Source organism: Lissotriton helveticus, chromosome 10, assembly GCF_964261635.1.
Source record: "Lissotriton helveticus chromosome 10, aLisHel1.1, whole genome shotgun sequence".
Taxonomy (NCBI): domain Eukaryota; kingdom Metazoa; phylum Chordata; class Amphibia; order Caudata; family Salamandridae; genus Lissotriton; species Lissotriton helveticus.
The window spans coordinates 1,131,577,636-1,131,596,442 of NC_136071.1; the positions used below are offsets into that span (position 1 = coordinate 1,131,577,636).

Consider the following 18,807-nt stretch of genomic DNA (forward strand, 5'->3'; position numbering starts at 1 on the left):
GGCATACTGCTGTCATATTATTAACACTTAAAACAAAGCCTGATGCTTCTCTTGGCCAGAGACAGGCACCCCCCTGAGATCACTTAAGGACCCCCACCCCAGGTGGGCCAGCTCTCGAGTTTGAAGACATCTGGTTTATGGTGTACTGTTCATTTGATGACAATTATCAAACTCAGAACTTCCAGGAAAAGCATAACAACTATATATTTTCTAATTCTTTATGCTTTAGGGAATCCATTGATACAAGCCAGACCGCCTCTGCCTTGACTGCTGGCCAATAGAACACTCTGAACATGATATGTTTTAGATTTGTAGCAATTTGTTTTCCAAACAATTCTGTTGAGGGTGGGGACGCCTTTTGACCACCCCCGATGTACGTGTCATAAGGGCGTCCTAGGGACACCCTTTCATGATGTGTATTCTCATCAGTGGTGCAGGTAAGAGGTTTATACAATAAAGCAGTGACACCTTCTTCTGTTCGTTTTAGAAGAATAAACGATCCAAATCAATGTCTGGGTGGCAAACTACAAATTGTAATTGTACCCTGTAAAGTATTTCCTATGGCCATCTTGGTATATGCTGCAGCTGGGATGCCAGTTTTTATAGGGTAAACCCCCTAGCTCATATAGGGCCAGATGTATAAAGCTGTTTGCGAATCGCAAACTGTGTTTTGGTATGTATGTGCAAAATCGCAAACTAAGGAATCGTAAAAATTGCGATTCCTTATTTTGCTCAAGCATTTAAGGAATCGCAATTTTGCGACTCCTTAAATGTTATGCATCAAGCATTTTTTTTTTGCGAATCCACATTAAGAAATCGCAAATTACTACCAACTTGTAGTTGGTGGTAATTTGAGATTTCTTTTAGAAATGCACTTTTTGGCATTTGATAAGGTGCCATGTGGCGCTCTTACATGCCCTTAGGGCATGTATGTGCGCCTTATGCGCACACATGTAAGTTTGCGCACACATGTACGTTTCGGGGGTGCAGCAGGGTGTCCTTTTGTCCTTGAAATTATTCTCAATTTGCGATTAGCAAATTGCGAATCGCAAATTGAGAATAACTTCACATTCCTTCCTATGGGCCTCCTGGCCCATAGAAATGAATGGGAAATTATTCCTTAATTGCGATTAGCAGTTTGCTAATCGCAATTAAGGAATTTTAAGAAATCGCTAAAAAATAGCGAATTTCTACATACATCCCAATTTGCACTTGCCAAATAGCGATTCCTTAAAAATCACTATTTGGGAATCGCAATGATGGGGATGATACATCTGCCCCATGGTAGCTTTACAGCATTAAGCTTGATTCTATGGAGGGTACTGGCACATATCAGAGTGCTCATCATACTGTCGAGTTTTTGAAATATTGATTTATGTAATAAGCACATCATTCATGAAAGCCATTCATGCACCTGGAGAATTCAATCATTTCTAGCCCTCACCTAAGATAGTGCATGCTCTGTTTTTCACGAGACGTATTGTTAGCTTACAGTGGGCTTAGATCCTGCCCATTGCTTACCATTGGTTGGCTTCATTGTCACTCTCATTTACTTGGTTCTTATTCATTGCCTATTTGGTCTTTCATCCTTCTTTTGTGAGGGAGAGGTGTGGCGCCGCGGCCAGGGGGACTGACGCTGGAATCTGGGGATCAGGGTTCGATCCCCGGCTCCGGCGGCAGGTTAGCCCAGTACCATGTGACTCTGGGCAATAGCTCGCTTAATCTTCCCGACGGCCCCCAGCGCCTAGAGACCCTTACGGGTGATTGTGCGCTTTACAAATGTGGATTATTATTATTATTATTTGACCCCCCCCCCCCCAGGTAGCATGGATGCATCACTGTGTGCTTCCACTGCTGACTTTTTCAGGGGCTACTTTCTTCTTTTTGTTCAAGCACTCTTCAAGAGTGCATGTGTTTTCAGCTAGCTACCTTGGGCAGTTCTCTCCCACACCTTCTGCCGCATCCATGTTCTCTCCCGCTTGGTTGCTTTCTTGCCCGTGTATTTCTTCCCACCAGCTTCACCTTGCTCTTACACTGTTTGCCCCCCTTCCAGTGCGTAACTTTGCTGTCTCTCTGGTGTGTGCTTTCCTCCAACCTACTCCCTCCGTGGTGCTTCCGCCCCTGTACCCGTGTGGCTTCACCCCTCCCTACTAACACCCCTCATGTTGCTTCTGACCCCCATGCTTCCACCCATCTTGAATCAGTAACTAAGATGAAACAAAAGTGGCTATGTCACTTTGTAGGTGTGTGTGTACATAGTGCTTGCGCCTGCAAAATGACGCGACTGGCCACGTCAAAAGCTTTTCTCGTAAATTCTTAAAACATGATGCACAGTATCAGGGATGCTTTGCTTCATGGCCAAAAACAATTGACAGTAGTTCCTAAAGGCGAGACCTATTGACTTTGCCAATGCACATTATAAATGCAGTGGGATAGACTAAGAAGAGAATTATAGGTAATTAGTGTGATAAAAAACTTTGCAAACCCCTAGTATTAGTCACTCTAATTATTTAGTGCACTGTAGTTATCTTTCTTATAGAATGCTAGAAAAAGGCATCCTTGAGAGCACATAGAGCACGTTATATTAAGATATGAAAAGTGACGCAGACTCGACCAGGGACTGCCGATGCACTTGCCGTGTCCTTTCTCCGGGCTGTGCTTCTGCAGCTACAGAAAGAGCTGATTTGTATTATTAATGAGAGCTCGGGAGAGTTGATCTCTGCAGAATATTTCTAGTGATTAAAGTGAATCATGCGGTCAGCAGTGGAGGAATATAGGGCAGCGCTTAATATGTGCTGGTGTTTGCCGGTGAAGGCACCAGCACTTACTTCTAAATACTGGCACTTATTTAAGACATTCTACCACATGGTGGTGCTGTTTTTCTACGTTCGAAAAGTACTCATCAAAAAATAGTTTAATGCACTACAATAAAATAGTAAAACCAGTGGGTCAGGCCATCCTTCCAGCTTATCGTGACCTGTGATAGTCCAAAACATCATAATAGTATCATGTGATGCTTAGTATTTAATAGTGCTGGCAGGAACAGTGGGTAGTGCCAACCACAGTGGCCTCCTGAGAAATACCTTGGACCCTGGCACTTATATTTGTACAAAATATGCACTGATATGGAAACTCGTCTGTCAATACCTAGCGCTCTGGACAGACCATATACTCATGTACACAACATGCTGCCAAGTTCACTGGTTCGGTGGAGGGTTTAGATTAAGACAGGGAGAAAATGGCGCTCAAGTAAGTTCACAATGGAGTGTGAGATGTGAGCAATGAATATGGTGCTGCCAAGTTCAGACCTGCTGAAGAACACCATGTTCTAGTGATCAGAAAGCGTTTGCCACTACTTAGAGTTTTGGTACCCCAGAACTCTCTCTGACTAGCTAGAGAGAAACAAAGGCAGATACTGGACCCGCACTCATCCAATGTGCTCATTTCACAAACAATGGACTTTACCTAGGGCCTAATTTAGACCTTGGCAGGACCGCAATAGAGTGGGCTTTCTTGGCGGTCTTCCCGCCTGCCTACCTGGCGGTCCCCCCGCCTGATTTAGATGCTGGAGTGCAATGGGTGAGAAGGCCGCCCGGTCCCGCAGACTCCGCCAGGGCTTGGCTCCCCGCCCCTTCGGCGGGTGGGCTGCAGCAGGTGGCAGTGATAATAATAATAATAATAATAATAATAATCTTTATTTGGATTAAAAATATCCTTAAAAGAGCAACTCAATGATTCCAACAACAATACACGTTATTGAGAAAAAAGGAAAATCAATTAAACAACAATGATTAGATGAGAATCTTCCAATCGCAGGTGGCAGTGGGATTCCAGCCAGCATTCCCGACATCGGTATTTATTACTGGCTTATTTCAAAGGGAATTCCGATATGAATCCCTCCTACATTGAGTCGTTGCAAAGAGACAAAAATGGGTTAAAACCCACCTTTTTTTCAGGATACAGACACCTGTTTCCCCCTCTTCACCTTCGTCCAGGTCCCCTTGTCCAGGTGCACCTTGACCACGATGGACCAGCACCCTCTTTTGATGGACTTGAAGGAGTGTGTACTTGGTGTGTGCAGGTATACATTGCAAGTTGTGTGTATGTTGGCAGGGTGCAGTGCAGTAAGTAACACCATAGGGGTCACTACACATAACCTGCATAGATACATGAAAACATATGTGTTATAGGTAAAAAATAAAATGTCACTTACCTGTCTCCCCACCACCAATGTTGCCTTCTGTCTTCACTCCGCCAACAGAACACCCACCAGACCTTCGGGAACATCAATTTGGCTCAGGGCCAATTTGGACCCTGCCGTCAGAATGGTGATGGAGGGCAGGTTGCCAGCACAGAAGACCACCGCAATAGCGGTCTTTTGTACATTGCGCGTACATCTAAATACGGTGGGCGGGACTCCGTCAACCCACCGGAGTACTGAAGCCCACCACAACGGGTTTGCGGTCATACCACCAAGATCTAAAGAAGACCCTTAGTTTTCATGTCTGTCTTTCCTTCTGCTCTGTCTTCAAACTTCTCTGGCTGTGCAATGCCCTTTTGAAGTCTTTTACTTATTCTGCTTCCACCTGGAAGGACTTTATTTTATGAAGAACCTCTATACCTTACTCCTGAGCCTCCCTCTTTTCTCTTGACCGTTTGTTTTAGAGCAACACCTTTATATCCAGGCTCTGCTCCATAGTATTCCAATCTTGAGGTATTCAAACGTCTCTCTTGTTCCTCCCATTATCATCCTCCTACAATGCGGAAAGCATTTGCAGTAATACAGGCAAAATATAATTTTGCCTCTCGGAGCCCTCCCCATATATGAAATAAGTTTTTTTCAGCCTTATGTGCTATAATTTCTTACCACCAGTGGGTGGTGCCCCAAGCCTTACCACCCCTTATGAAAGCACTGACCCTCCTTCATCTACCTGAAACATGCGGACGTCTGAGTTTTCCTAAACTCGAGTCAGTCTCACAAGTTGATTCCAGTCTCGATGGCGGTGCTGCTTCCAACAGAGGGCCACACTGCCAGGCTGCCGCCTATGGTGCACCAGTAGTAAGGCTATATATTATTTATTTATTGTTGGGCTATCAAAATAGCTTTTGAACAGAACCCTGTCTGAAAGGACCAATGGACATTCCACTGGCTACGTCTTGTTTCAGTGAGTAAATGTGCCTTACTCCTAGAAATTCAGGTGTAAGTCAGACCTTGGTCTGGTACTCAGAGAATCTACACAAATACTCAGAAAGAAGCTTTGTGACTTGTGCCTAATATTGGCCACTCTTGTGATTGCTAGTTGCCATGTGTAGAGCGCACAATCTTCGGTACATGAGGTGGATACCGTTGTCAAGCATGGAACATGTCTCTCTGCAGACATTTTCTACTTAAACCAGTCTCCCCAAGTACAATGTTGACTCGTACGAAGTACCAACCATTTTCCTCATTTCGTGTAGTATAAATTTGAGGGGAGCATCCTTTACAACGCAACTTTTACTCCGCACTACCATTACGACGCAGCTATTACAACGCAAGTCGTTACGACTTGCGCTGGAGGGCGCTGTAGGATAGGGAATAGTTTAATTTTCTATCCAACACCTTCCCTACTATCCACGGGGACTGGAGTTGGAATAGAAAATCAAACTATTCCACTATCCAGCGCCCCCCAACGCAAGTCATTGTAACGACTTGCTTTGTAAAAACTGCGTTGTAATGGCATGCGGGGTAAAAGCATGCGTTGTGATGTCATACATCCAAATTGTGAGGAATTACGAGGGCTTATGGCAGTATTGTAACAACAAGCAGGTCAAGGCAAATCAGGGAGGTGGGCACAAAACAAAGGTTTGAGTTTATGGAAAAGACCAGTCCAGCTGCTTCGGTCAGGATCCCACTGAGGAATCTTCAAATAGCCCCCCCTGAAGCTGTGGGTTCAAGCAGGCTCCCTTGAGAACTCAAAGTTAATGAGGGCGGGGAATGGGACTCATTCAGGGGGCATATTTTCACTGAAGTTTTTTTAAACTTATTTCTGCTTGGAGGGAAGCAATCAGTGATTATTATACGCCAGTGGTTGTAGGTGGGGCCCACCAGCACTCTTTTTGGGGACAAGGACTTATTTTTAATCATCAGGCTTTGACCCAGAACAAGCGAGAGAAAACACTAAAGCAGGAGACAAGGAGCAAGAGAAATGAAGGAAAACAGTGAGAAGGAGAGAACACCAGGATGAAAAAGAACCTGGGAGAGTGAGATAAAGGGGCAAGAGTGTGTGGCGGTGGATGAACAAGGACTCCGGTGGAATCAAGATTAAACGGCCTTGGAATTCTATAACCCCGATATTAGGTAGATCCGGTGTAAGGCTTCTGAGGGCTGGGCGATCCAGTGCTTAATTTGTGCCGGGGCAGGCGATCTGTTTCCACCCACCATATATTGGCATCTTGGTAGCGAGGCAGAGCTCAGATGAAGTTTAGATGCAAGAGTACAGGGAGACTTTTTACTACAGGAGCTGAACCTGGCAAACAAAATATTTTGATTGCTTCAAGGGAGTGATTCTTTTTTTTAAATTATGCTTGAAACTGCAGTGCTTTACACTTCACCAACAGTTCTCTCCAATTATATTACAGAGTTTTCTCCACTTCTGGACCAAGAACCCTTCACTTCCTCATCCTCCAGAGTACCCCCCCCCCAGATGCTGACATCCATTGTTATTAGAACTGAGCATATGTATTGAAAAGAGGAACTCCCCTTATTAAGTTGCCCTTCACCAACCATCAACTCAGATCTTGTGATATCTGTGGTGTAACTGGAATCAACTGTGTGTAATTGAGGGGTTTTGGGGCCCAGTGATCCAAGAGATGATTTACTGTGAGTTTGGGGTGGTATAATGACAAGGAAAATTCAACCTGCAAACATATAGCACTAAGTGGCATGAATAGATCGCATTATTAGTAGATTACTATTTTTTCCTTCCTTTCTGCAATAGTTGTGTTAGGTTTGTGCTCCTGTCTTCTTGTGTGTTTTGTGGAGTTTATAGTAGGCATAGAATGATGGGAATTGATTTGAAAGGCGAAGTAGTAAGATGTTTTTGTAAGTAGTGGTCACCTGGCAGTTGGGTGTCTATTCGTCTGCATCTTCTCCCCTCACCCCCCCCCCCTGCCATGCATTGATCCATTGCACTTTTTTACCGACCTAGAATAGATGAAAGGCAGACTTTGCCCGGCAGCAGTGCGAACATGTGATGGGCATGTTCACGGATCTCTGCAGCAGGCGATGCAACCACTCCTCTACTGCATATTATTAACTACTCCTGAATCGGTAAATAGCTGCAACTGTGTGCAGTACAGAAAACATCAAAGATACGCAAAGCGGTGCAATACGTCACTAGACGCTACTCCTCTCTCAACAGAAACAAGAACAGAGTAATGCCCCCTCCCCTGCAGCACTAAGACTTAGCGCAGGAGCATAGTTAGTGCATAGAAGCCTGCTTCCACCATGCCTCCTGTGCCACCCTCGCACCTCCCCCACCGCTTCCTTCTCGTCAGGGTCACTTAGCGCTCTGAGTCGTCCAAACACTGAACCAGACAAACGGGTAAGTTACGCGCTCCCCAGCCTAGGCAGGATGTGCTTGTAATCACTGGGTTGCAGATTCCAATCCTCACAAATCCGTCTCAGACTTTCATCCTTATGAGGCAGATAACATGAATACTATTTAGTGGCTTAATAGTTCCACCTGTTGCCTGTAGCACTATCAAACGGCACATTGGTGGCATCCAAACTCTGTGCATAAATAACATGTTCATCATTATATGGCAAGCTTCGAAAAGCGCGCTCTTACAGTCTTACGTCATGTGCATGTATTTGGGGTGCTTTCCAGCACATAACATGGGTAAAAGCAGTTCTTCCACGGGTGGTGATAGCGCGTGCCAGTGCCGCTTGCAAGGCGCCTCAAGACGATAAAGTGCAACAGTACTGTCACAAAAGCCGCCTTGTTTCCCCAGGGGATCGGCGTGGCCTGTCTCCTTTCCTAGTTCGGAGCAGTGTGAGTTCTTGCTTTGTTAATGATAAATAAATTGTGTACAGACAGATAATACTAAGGGGAGGCATAGATCTACGGACCCTCAGGTTCTCGGAGTCAGTGCTGACATTAAGTGACGGGCCGATCCCAGAATGCACTGGCGTTTGCATATCTCGAGTCTCCATCCCCCCCCCCCCCCCCCCCAACCTCCAGCGCTCATTTTCCCTCCCCGGCTCCAGACCGCGACCTCTCGGCTCCGTCCACAATTTAATACAAAGGCATCCTGGTGTTAACATCAGATACTTCTGGAGAAGAAAGCCCTCCTCTGTCCGCTCGCTTCCTCATCTGCTTCTTTCCTGAATAGGAATAATTGAACATTACAAATTCCCCCAAAATAAACAGCATACGGGGAAGGAAAAACGAATTATAAATTGCAGAAGCAAAAGCAGGCAAATGAGTTAAAATTACTCGCATGGTTCTTGAGAGGGAAGGTATATGTATAAAAAGTTAGGGTCACCAGCCTCCGCGCGCCCCTGAAAGAAGCTTTTATTTGCTTGGTCCCCGGGTGTAGGGGGACGAGCCGGGCCATTTGCATAAGGTAACTGGCGCATACCACATCATTTGCACGCCTGCGGGTACACTCGAGTAACCGTAATTACACGTGACACCAATTACTCTATTACTTTGTATTACATTATAATGGAAAATTCCACTAGAGAAATTAAGCCTAATTGCATCTTAATTTGCATAATTTTGCATATTAATTACATCTCTGATGAACAATACATTTCTGCAGATTTTTTATTTATGCACACACAACAAAACAAGTGGAGAAATATTTTAGCACCCCTCAACACCCTCCCGCTCACCCCCCCCCCAAAAAAAAGCAAGATGGAAATACTAAGAACTATTACTTGGGTCTTGGGGTATTCATCTAATTTTCGCTTAGTTTAGCAAAGAAAAACTGAGTTACCGTCTCTCTTCCTCTGGCTGATTGCTGTTTATTGCAGAACTTGTCAATCTCCGCGTGAAAGGCAGAATGATGCCTTCCCTTATTGAGCAACACGGCATCATTATACTGTTTGGAGCCAAGAACGGGCACACAAAAAGGAGAAAGCAATCTAATAACAAGACGGGCAGAGAAAGTGGAGACAGAGAGAAGAGGCGCTGACAGGGAGAGCTTCGCCGTGAAATGGATCTAAAAAAATATAAAAGAAGCTCGAGAGTGGTGCGCGCGCGCGCGCGCCACTGCGAGCATGTCTTTAATTACCGCGGCCCTGACGGCCGAGATAATTGAAGATATATGGCCACACAATTTACATTTACATTTACATTTACATTCACTGGTGCGCGTAACAGACACCAATAGGCCATGGGCGGAGCTACACGACCGCTCATGGCCTATTGTGTGTTCTGTTCTATAAATACACGCACTTGAAGGCCAATGAAAATGGACCTAGCAAACAACACGCACGAGCTGCGTGGAATTCCTAGGTCCATTTTCAAAACCCCAGGAAAAGGACTGTGGCTACGCCACACTGCTTCCGCAGTGTAGCCTAGGCCCGAGACCTAAAAAGTGTGCAGAAGCCTAGGTATACTATGGCCAGGCAAGGAAACAACCTCAGGAAGCTTCAGGGTGCTTCAAAGCCAAGCCAACTAGAATTATCTGATTTTTAGGCCCCTGCATATTCTGCAAAGGTATAGATATGCCTCATTTGCCACATAACCCATCATCTGCTGCATTACCTTCTGCTTTTTACATAAAATGTTGTTTCCAGCTCAAACCGATCAAATGTTGCTAAAACCACTGCAACACGTGTTGCAGCGCAAAGAAAGGCTCTTTGCAAAGGTCACTTCTTGCTGTATTTGTGTACTGAGCTAGCATTAATTAAGTTAAACATTGGCACAGATGGTGTTAACGTGTCAAAGTAACAAAATGGTGAAGTAATACTATTACAAAATGTGCAGCATTACGCCACATAATTTTCCTATTCTTGCTGCATAATTTAATCAACTATGCCGTATAATTTGGTCCAGACCTGCCGCATAATTCCAGTGGCCCTGTTCTTGGCGCTGGCACAACACTGCCAAATAGCTGTAAAATAGCTTTTATTCAGTACATGGGGTGTGCTATTTTGCTTGGAGAGCTCAGCTGCAAACCCTCACAGTATTTCGGAGTTGCTGGTGGTTTTCAAGGAGAGGGACACATACACAGGAGGGGAGGGGCTTTGAGTGCAGTACTGCATGCTGGGAGGGCCACGTGACCTGCAGCTTGGCGGGCGGGACATACAAGTGTAAGGTGCCAGTAGGAGGAAGGTTGGGTCGGAGCAGGGTGGTTTAGGGGCTGTTTGGAGGTGGTCATTTTCTGAGTGCAGTTTTCGTACACGCATCAGTTACGCAACGTAGAGAAGTGTGAGGGGTGTTGTTGAGGTTCATGGACTGATTACATGAGAAAGGAGCTCAGTGCTTAACTAACACATGTAGGCGCTTTTGGAATGTGTGGATGCATTGTAGAAGACTGAATATGGTCGTTTGGAAATCGTTATAACTTTGCCAACCCACCTTCCAGCAGCAGAAGCTCAAATGAACTTATGAGAACTTTCGCTTGCCAAAAATAGAACACATTCCAGAAAAGTCCTCCATTCTAGCATCTGTTGCCAAGGCTACAAGAACTGTGAGGATAACATCCACAAGTGAGAGTATCACAGATCGTCCCTGTTTCACACAAACTTACAAATAAAAAGAAAAAACAACAGCAAAAACAAGCATGGGCAGCGCGCGCATCAAATAACCTTTACACCCCCCCCCCCCTTAATTACTTACAAAAAAAAAAAGCAAAGGAAACTAAAAAAGTATTCCGGAACTAAAGCCAGACAAACACAGGCCCATTACGAAACCTGTTCGGAAGTGGCCCACTTATTCTCTTGATTCCTCAAAGTCCTGAACACTTGCTTCTGTAGACCCATCACTCACTGCTCGCCAGGGCCATCTTGGGCCACTACGCTCTAGCTGTCAGTCGCTGACACTTGCCCGCAGTGGTGGTCCAAATGTACATGGTCTAAATTATTTTGTGAAGTGGAACCAGAACCTCACACAGGCACCTTTCACTGTGCATTGTGCAATGGGTCCCAGGGGTACTTGGCGCGAGCCGGTGTCCCCCCTGGGAGAGTTTGCGCGGTGGAACAATCCACCTAGCGCGATTGGTCAGGGGGAGGGTCTATGGGTGACGTGGGGAGTGGAGCGGGAGTGACGTATGTTTCACAGGCTGGAGGAGTGTGGCGCAGATTTGTTTGTCCCACCCACCCTCCTTAATTTTTAGTTTCTTTTATTTTAATTTCTTTTTTTAATTAAAATAAATAAATAAGTAATCTGTCACGTTAAGACAGTTGTTACAGTTATTCGTTCTTTTAAGATCTGTAGGCGCTGGGGGTTAGGATAGTCTAGAGCGGAATTATCCTTTCCCTCTGGGGGTGGGGGAAGGTTAGGGGTAGAATGGCTAAGGAAAAAGAATGAGGAGAAAAACAATGGTTCGGGATTGTACAATATTGGGATTATCATTTGACAAGTTGTTGGAAATGTATTTTTGGTTTTAAAGTCATTTATGGAAAATGTTTGGGGGAATGTATTCATGTGTTTTCTTTCTGTAGCAAGAAATGCAAAGAATTGGATATTCTGTTTTTGACTGTCTTAAATAAAAAGTGACCTTTTTTGCTAGTAAAAGATAAGTGTGGATTGTTCTTATTGCGCGACCTTAGATTTCACGTTCATCACAGGGAGGCTGGTGCTCCTATGTCCATGTTTTGACGTCAGCGCACAAGTATTCTGTGTGGCGTTTTGTGAAATGCTGGAAGCACTGGCGGCCTTCTCTAGTGTGGATAATTATGTGGAGCAGTAGGGTGAAACAATGCCTCAAGGCTGCACACAATCATTGATTGAGATGGATGGGCCTCCTGAACAGGTCTTAGCCACTGGATTATAAATGTGGCACAGTGTGGCACCGAAATCAGTAGTCACAAAACAGCAGATCGTACAAAATTGTGCTGCAAGACTGCTCACTAGGACACCCAATCGCTGCTCAGCAAGACCCACGCTATTCTCCCTCCACTGGCTCCCGGTGCAGGAGAGAATAAACTTTAAGGCCCTCTGCGTTGTCCATAAGGCTCTGGAAGGGAGCAGACCTCCCATTTATAAAACCATGATTCGCCCCTATAGTGCGAACAGAAAACTCCGCAGATGAACTTCATCTAGCACTGTTCTTTAGCCCACTCCGCCACCCCAGTTCAGACATGCCCATATGCAAATCAGTCTGACCATGTGCCTCATGGGAACAGTCCAGCCCGAACTGCCAAGCCATGCCTTCCCTGGACTGGAAACAAGCTTCCTAGGACCGGTTTCTGGCATTACAGCAGTCTTCAGCCAGGCTTGCTTGAATTGCTAGGATTAAGAAGGCCAGAAGTGGCGGACGGCTTTTTTCATACAACGCTACCAGACTTTGGAATACCCTACCGCTGTATCTTTGCAAAGAACCCAACCATTCTACCTTCCGAAAACAGCTTAAAACCTGGCTCTTCCCCTAGGAGGTCTGTCCACTCTAGCTATGGTCGCAGCACTGGGATGCTCCCAGGTAGTCATGCGCTATATAAAAGTCATTTCATTCATTCATTGAGCTGACGGCATCTTTCACTCCACTGCAGTCTGTGCAATCTCATAAATTGATATCAGAGACATGGTCTCAAATGTGGGGAGGATGACGGGGTTGGAGAGCAGAAATCGCAAAAAGTATGAGTAGCCATGAAATTAAACCTAACACAATGTCCTCGGGAATTAATTCCCAGTATGCTAAAACTCAACCAATATGTTTTTACTCGTGCCATACCCTGGAAATGAGATTCAGAGATGTATGTGGTGGTGACAAAAAACAATCTAAAAGCAAGGGCTCTAGTTTTATGAACCAAGTGAGACATTGACCTAAAATGGCTGCGCACACCAATGTGCAAAAATGATCACAGCTAATTGTTTGCCAAAATACATTATTCACAAAAGGGAACGTTATGCTGACCATATCAAACTTTGCATGATGCCCTAAAAAATATGAGAAGACAATGTATGTTCTTGAAAGGGACTTTACGGGAGCCCATATATTTTCCGGATGTATGACATTTCAACGCATGCTTTTACCACGCATGCTTTTACATCGCAGTTTTTACAACGCATACCATTACAACGCATAGCGCTTTTGAGTGCTGGATAGTGAATAGTTTAATTTACTATTCCAACTCCAGTCCCCGTGGATAGTAGGGAAGGTGTTGGATAGTAAATTATATCTATTCCCTATCCTATAGCGCCCCCCAGTGCAATGCGTTGTAATGGTTTGCGTTGTAAAAGTTGCGATGTAAAAGCACTGCGTGGTAAAAGTTGCGTTGTAAAGGATGTTTCCCATATTTTCCTAATATCTAGGTAGAAAATCTTGATCATATATATATTTTGCTGTAATAGTTGTGACCCAGGTTATACATTTTAAATTGTTGATATTTTGATTTGCTGATTTGAACCTCTGGTGTCTCTTGGCAGGTACTTCTTGCTGGATTTCGAATCTGGGGTGCTGCAGTACTTTGTAACGGAAGCAAGTAAAAGCCAGAAGCCGCGCGGAAGCCTGCCCCTAGCTGGATCATTAATCGCCACTGGCGATGAAGTACCAAACATGCTGGTGGTGTCGTCTCCCAATGGAGAGATGTACAAGCTCAGAGGTATGGTCTGCCACCTGATACTTTATTATACTTTTATGATACTCTGTTTATAATGTCAGGCAACTGCTATTGAGCTACTTGGGACCAGTGGTGGCTGCTATGGGACGGGGGTAGTGGGGCATGGCGGTTGAAAAAGAAAAAAAAATCACTTACCTGTGAATGGCCGCCACCTCACCTCCGTTAACTTCTCTTTCTGATCCCCAGCAGCACGGTAGCACACAGGCTCCCAGACTCCCAAGTCAATCATGACTCTGCTATCACCAGCATGACAGCAGCATAGTAATTGGTCTGAGACTCCTGTTTGGCCGCTCAGGCAGTGCCTGGGAGCCAGGGACAGTTCTCCACCTGGCTGTGCAACACAGCCAGGTGGAAAAATGGTAAGTGTGCATGTCTCTTTGGCCGGCCCAAGATGGCCGGCCAAACTCTCATGGGCGCTTAAGGTGCACCAACCACTCCTCCTCCCTGTGACCCTAGTCCTGCCAACCCTAACCTGGCTCCGTAGCCCGTACTAACCATAAAATGATAATAACGTTGTGTTATCATTTTATTTTTCCTTTTTTACACTGCTCAGAGAGCACTGCTTTTAACAGCAGAACTGCCCAATGGTATCACATGCAGGTTAATTACTATGAAAGACTAGCCAGTAATAACATGCATCAGGCTGCCTCTAACGTCACTTTGCCTCTAACAGCTGCAGAAGTTGTGCTGAGAACTAACACCTCCAAGAAAAACTTTAGTCATGGATGTTTTAAAATGTAATACCTCTTATTTCCTTCTCGCATTCCTTTAATGTGAACTTCATCTGACAGTTTGCTTATTAACCGATAAGCAGGGCCACTGAAATTATGTGACATGAATGTGCCACACTACGTGGCAGAGCTGATAAATTATGTGGCTAGAATAGGCAAATTATGCAGCGCAATGTGCCACATTTTACGATAGTATTACTTCATTATTTTGACATTTTTACACATGTTAACACTGTCTAGGCAAAGGTTTCACCTCTTTGGGTCTAGCTAAACACCCTGATGCAGTAATACACGACTGGAGGGTGACCAGTCAACCAAAGGCCTTCTACTGGGCAGAACAAGTCACTGGCTGTTTAGTAACTTTGGATCCATTTGGGCAATAAACAATTATATTTATATTAAAATCTTCAAATTTAGCAGCAGATGATGGAGTAGGAGGATTAGTGGCAAATATAGCAAATCCATATTTATGCATAAATCTCCGCAGCCACTGAATCACAAAATTCCAGTGGGCCTAATTATAAGTAAACATTGTATTAGATAACGTCTTTTTTAAGACACAAGATGGCGGCTAAAGAACACTCCAGGATCTCTCAATATTTTTCAGGGACATGTCACTCAACAATTAAATGGGGTCTACATTAGACACGTGCTGCACCCCATCTGTGCTTGTTTGTACATTTTAAGATACTTTGTCAGAAATTTAGTAAGCCACCAATGTAAGTCTTCCATTTTATCTTAGAACTTTGCTAGGCCTCTGTTTACTTGGAGCAAGCGTGGATCCAAAGCTTTTTCCTAGGATAATGTTTTGTTTTATCCGCCTAAAAGGAGATTGACCCTCCATCACAGGCGATCTTGGGTCCTGAGGTTAGATTAGAGGATGCAGCTTCAGCTTTGTTGGAGCACTGTCATGCCGATGGTGGAGCAGCATCTTATACCACCAACCCTGGCTTCTGGCTTTGTTCATCTGGGTGTCCACTGGTTCCCCAAACTGCCTCCTCCGTGTGATTAAAAGGTGGATTTTCTGAGTTCACATGAGGTGCTCTTGACCTCATTTAGACATCAGCATTGCTGAATGAACTGACCTGCTCCAGTTCAATCCACCTTTCCGCAGAGGCTATCCAAGTGTTGTCGCGATTCATCCCTCCTGCACAGGCAACACTCTTCCTCAGGAGATGGAGGAGAAAAGCAAGACATGCCAACCCTGACACTCTACGATGTGCCAGTGCGCTAGAGGCGACCCCTGTCCAAAACTCCTTCGGTTCCCTTTTCACTTAAGGCAAACCAGGTGACTCTTCAGGCACCATAAAGTGAGCATCAAATCTGCATCAGCGGTGACTCAATTAAGTGCAAGTCTTTCCCCTTGTAGTTGTCTATAGTGGAATCTGATGTCAGCAGACTTCCTGTATGGGTTAATGATATATGCAGTGGCACCTATCCTGAACCAGGCACAAGTGCACTTGCTGTCTTTTATGTATGGATGATATGCCCTGGTTTCGTCTGTTAAATTGCATGTTGAGGTCCCTCGGTGTGTGCAAGAAATGTCTGGATATGCACCTCCTTAGTCTGCCCTTCAGCATCTCTCGCTCACACTGAGTCCGCCGCTGGTGATGGATTCCCCATCTTGTCTGCTTTGCTGTTCTCAGGTCCTGGGTGGCTCTGTCTCATGGGACTGGATTGTATCCCCCTGAATGGCCTATGAATCCATCCCCACCTGAGAAGAGCCCTAATCGAGGAAAACAAGGGGAATTACAAATAACCAAGTGCGAACTACAGGTTAAAACAAGTGCAACCGTCAATCACAGGCGTAGATCAAATCAATGAGGAGATGATCACCTAGAAATTACCAAACAAAATAAGAGGCCAATGGTGGGATTTGGAGAAGACAGTCACACAGTATCTGTCAAAAAATGTCTAAAATCCATATTGTGAGTTGAATTAATGGTATACTTTCACCAGTGGAGATACCCCTTCCTCTGCCATTGGGTTCTCTGTCGGTGCTGTACTAGTTCGGTTAAAGATTGTGTGGGAAATCCCACCCCATCTACAGTGCCATGATTCATGTTTTCCATCATTTGTGGCAGAGTTAACTCCGGCCCTATTCACACTCCTTAAGAACTATCATTCAGCTCTGCTCACTTTTGTACGATGTCATGGCCGCCAGCTCTCATCACACACTGGTACGATGATCTCGCCTCGTGGCACTCAGCACCTATATTCCCTTGAGTCTGATCTCCTGGAATGGAGATATCGAATTCCACGTCATCAGGGTATGCATCATGTTCAAATGTGACTTGGAAAGTCCTGTAGTCCAAGTGAACCCAGTGACACTCATCATCACACAGCTTAGACATCACACTAACACCCAAATCTACACTCTTCATGTCACCTCTACATGAAAGTACCTCTTGAAGCATCTGAGGGTCCATCGATGTCTACTCTCTTTAATCATCAGATGGTGTCTCAATCTTGCCCGAGTCCTCTTGCCATCAGTCCCGAGTGTCTCTGCTACCCTTAAGTGATCTTTTGTTCTGGAGTTTGGAGAGACAGATGGACATTTTGACACAATGGTCAGACAGTGATAAAGACTGGCAGGATGTTATGTTATATTGATTTGTATAGTGCACTAATCACAGAGAGGGTATCCAGTCGCTTGGGCAGGTTTGTAGTCCCCAAGGAGCTTATACAAAGAGCCAGGCCTTCAGCTTTTTGCAGAACTCAAGAAGTGAGGGGGAGGCTCTGATGTGATGAGGGAGATCGTTCCATGTCTTCGTAGGAGAATGAGTGACCTCCAGTTTTGCGTTTGCAGATGCAGGGAATGTGTGTGAGTGAGAGTGAGACAGAGTGTAGGTGCCTGGTGGGTTAGCAAAAGTGTATGCAGCTCTTCAGGTATTCTGGTTCTGTGTTGTGTAGGGCTTTGTATGTGTGCATGAGATGTTTGTATTGGCTGCACTTGTGACTGGGACTGGACTAAGACAGAACATTGGCATGGGCACCCAAAAAGATGCCCGCATTTGTAAATCAGGACAGTTCTAAATTTCTAAAGATACACTCTATAGGTGTTTTGCAAGGTATGGGAGGCTGCATGCATCTGTGCTTGCTGCAGGCACTCTTTCTGGTAATATCGTGGAAATCAAAAGTAAAAACCGACCCACCAAACCATAAAACAGGCCCACAAACAGAAAATAAAATGGGCATCACACTACCTGTCAGAGGCCTTACTGGCACTACCTGCTTAGCCTTTAGACCGGTCCGGCCCTGAAAACTGGGGCTTAGAATGTGCATTGATGAGAATATATACAAAATGTAGTCATGTGCAGTCTGAGGCTGCCTGCATATGTCACCTATAGCGACACCAGGTATAGTTAGGAGGTAGTGAATTCCATGGAAGTGATTAGAAATTAACAGTTTGGTTGGCTTTTTGTTACATTTTATGGGGGCTTTGATGTTTGTGCCACTCTTAAGTGCAGTGAAGCAGGGCCTTGGGCAGAATTATGTTGGAAACTAAGACTATTCAGAATAAGTTAGATAAAAGAGCTCAGTGATTTTAAATTGAAAGCGACCGACGTGTGACAAGATAAATGTGTTCTTGAGGAAAATGTGTTGCACACAAATAAATACCCATAACACTCTCTAAAACAGTATTAGGCAATTAAGGTGGGAGATCATTGTATATAGATCGAATGTGTGGGTATTGAAAAGTAGCACCCATTACCCAGTGTGAACCTTTAATTCAAATGATGTGTTGTTTCCATAGTGAGAGGTCTGACCCTACATTGCACCTCTGACACTCTGAATGCTAATTTAATCTCAAATGGACATGGCATCTGTTAAGGTGCACCCCACAGATGGTAAGTCCTGGACTTGACTTAATTGCTGTAAAAATGAGAGCCTACCCTAACTCGTGGAACACAACTAAGATAGTTTTTTTTCTAAAAAAAAAATAAACCTGCTAATGAGTGTGGGTCATACAGTCCCATCTCACTCATTAACGCGGATGCAAAAGCATTCGCAAAAGTCCTTGCCACACGACTGGCTCCTTTTATGCCAAAACTAGTCAACTTACAACAAAATGGGTTTGTTTATGGGCAGGGATACAACAGCCCATGTAAACATGGCAATAACCGCCTTCGATGTATTGGCGATTAATTCCACCCCACTCGGCATGGTATTGCTGGACGCTGAAAAAGCTTTTGAACGAGTGGGGTGGGATTATCTTTGGGCCGTAATGACGGTATATGGTTTTAAGGCCCAATATCTAAGGTGGATACAGGTTCTATATGATCATCCCACCGCAGAAAT

The 18,807-nt window shown here is 44.8% G+C and overlaps 1 protein-coding gene across 2 annotated transcripts in view; it reads left to right on the top strand.

Moving 5' to 3' along the window:
- Positions 1-18,807, top strand: part of OSBPL10 (oxysterol binding protein like 10) — a 784,850-nt gene that overhangs the window by 299,188 nt on the left and 466,855 nt on the right. For both annotated transcript variants that reach the window (XM_078663937.1, XM_078663936.1), the window contains one exon: positions 13,581-13,756. In XM_078663937.1, coding sequence (XP_078520063.1) covers positions 13,581-13,756 — 176 coding nt within the window. The remainder of the gene's footprint in view (positions 1-13,580; positions 13,757-18,807) is intronic.